Source organism: Octopus bimaculoides, chromosome 27 (genome assembly GCF_001194135.2).
Source record: "Octopus bimaculoides isolate UCB-OBI-ISO-001 chromosome 27, ASM119413v2, whole genome shotgun sequence".
Classification (NCBI taxonomy): domain Eukaryota; kingdom Metazoa; phylum Mollusca; class Cephalopoda; order Octopoda; family Octopodidae; genus Octopus; species Octopus bimaculoides.
Window position 1 is genome coordinate 3911505 of NC_069007.1, and position 2222 is coordinate 3913726.

The 2222-nt window shown below is 37.7% G+C and overlaps 1 protein-coding gene across 1 annotated transcript in view; it reads right to left on the reverse strand.

The window, feature by feature from the left end:
• The window catches only part of LOC106879164 (dynein heavy chain domain-containing protein 1), a 72778-nt gene that overhangs the window by 16736 nt on the left and 53820 nt on the right, over positions 1 to 2222 (reverse strand). Inside the window, exons 34-35 of the mRNA XM_014928609.2 lie at positions 1557 to 1655; positions 822 to 999 (exon numbers count right to left, since the gene is read on the reverse strand). Of these exons, the coding sequence (XP_014784095.2) occupies positions 822 to 999; positions 1557 to 1655 (277 nt within the window). The remainder of the gene's footprint in view (positions 1 to 821; positions 1000 to 1556; positions 1656 to 2222) is intronic.

Here is a 2222-nt window from a genome sequence, read left to right on the forward strand (position 1 = left end):
TATATATAGATTTACACACACATATGTATATGTCTATTTGTATATCTATCTATCTATCTATCTATTTATATATATATTTGTATGTATGCCTGTATGTATATATGCATGTGTGTGTTTGTCCTTGTCACCATTGGTTGACAACCAGTGTTGGTTTGTTTATGTTCCCATAAATTTGTGATTCAGCAAAAGAGACTAATAGAATAAATAGGTTCCAAGCTTTAAAATTAGTACTGGGGTCTATTTGCCAAACTAAAAACCCTTCCAGGCAGAGTCCCAGAATGGCTGCAGTCCAATGACTGAAACAAGCAAAAGGTAAAAGGTATACTCCCAGAAAAAGGACACACATACACACACGTTAGCACACACACACACACATGCAAGCAGAAAAACACACACACATGTAAGCACACATACACACACATATAAGCATGCACACATACATGTGTAAGCAAACACATGTAAGCATACACACACACATGTAAGCAAGCATGCACACACACACATGTAAGCACGCACACATACACATACGCAAGCACACACACACACACATGTAAGCACCCACACAGACACATGTAAGCGCACACACACACATACACACATGTAAGCACACGCACACACACATCACACATGTTAGCATGCACACATACACGCAAGCACGCACATGTAAGCACAGACATGTTAGCACACACGCACACACATATATATACACATACACACTCATGAAGATACATCAAAGAAAGAAACTGTTTAACCAAAACTGTGCCCATCACCCAAAAGAGACAAATGTCTAGATTATAAAAGAGTGTTTGCTCAACAAATACCATCGACCATGATCGAAAGAAGATGGGACAAGTCACAGGATGTGGCCACATCATCAGTTATCAGAAGAACAGCTGGTCGATTCATGACAATGGTGTAATGGATGGCCTCTTTCAGACATGTATTGAGTACTTCATTGGCATCTGCCGGCAGACATTTTGTAAGGTCTGGTGTGAAGACCTGAGAACAAGTAGAAAAAGAAATATTTACAATCAAAACTATGCCAAGTAATGGTTGATACCAAACTACTCAAAACTGCCCATGTGTCTATGCTGTAAACTTTCTATTTTAAACTGAACTAAATTAAAACATGCCATAAAAATTTCATATTAATTTATGTTCCAAACTCCACTATGACTTGTATTTCTGGCTGTAATACTTTGTGTTACTGTAATCAGCCACCAGGGTAGTTCACCACTGCTATGATTTTGTTGTCATCTACTTGTTGCAAATAGTTGACAGGTGGATGAAAGTTTGTTAGCATTCATTCCCTTCTTCTTTCCAGGATAATTTTTCATTTAGACAATAACAGAAATGTTTCTTAAAAATAAAGGGCAAATAGGGGTAAAGACCCCCTTCGATCATGAACGACCATGGGATTGCACCTAGAAAGTTTCCCGACTTTTAATCAAGAAATAATATGACAGCTGAGATGGATGTCTTCCTGGGGCTATAAACGTCAGTGGCACCGTCCTGTATAGGACGCCACACTAATATGCTCTAACACAGATACTCACCTTCATATTTGCTGCAAAAGCAGCAAATTTGCAGAGAGTTAGTTGGATTGAAGTTCTTGTTGAATCGACGATAGAGATACTGTGGCCATGATCCATTGCCTGGAACGAGATAGCAACAGCCATGAGTTAAGCTCATGTTTAGCAAATATTAACAAACATGTTTGAAATAGCAATGAGTTGAGCTGTTGAGCATCCCACCAATAAACAGGCCAAGTGAAGTGCTGTTGTGATAGAGGGACACAGTTTATCAACATGACTGTCATCATCATCATCATCAAACAGCCAAAACAGTTTAACAACAGAAATGTAGGATGGACAGAGAACAACAGTTAAAACAATTTAGCAATACAATTGTGAGCAGATCTAGATAGGAACATACAAGGGGGATAGTGAAACGTTCCTGGCTTTGGGTAAAAGAAAATACAGGAGGATCAGTTAATAATAAAGATTATTCAACATATTCTACCCTCAGATACACACACTTATTGCAGCAGTCCTTCAGTTTTTCTAAGCCCTGCAAAAGAATTCAGAAGGTTAGGCCTCCAACCAGATACCCTTAAAGTCAGGAACTTTTTAGCACCCTCTTGTGTATATATATGCATGTGTGTATGTGTATATATATATATGTATATATATATATATATATATATATATATATATATATAT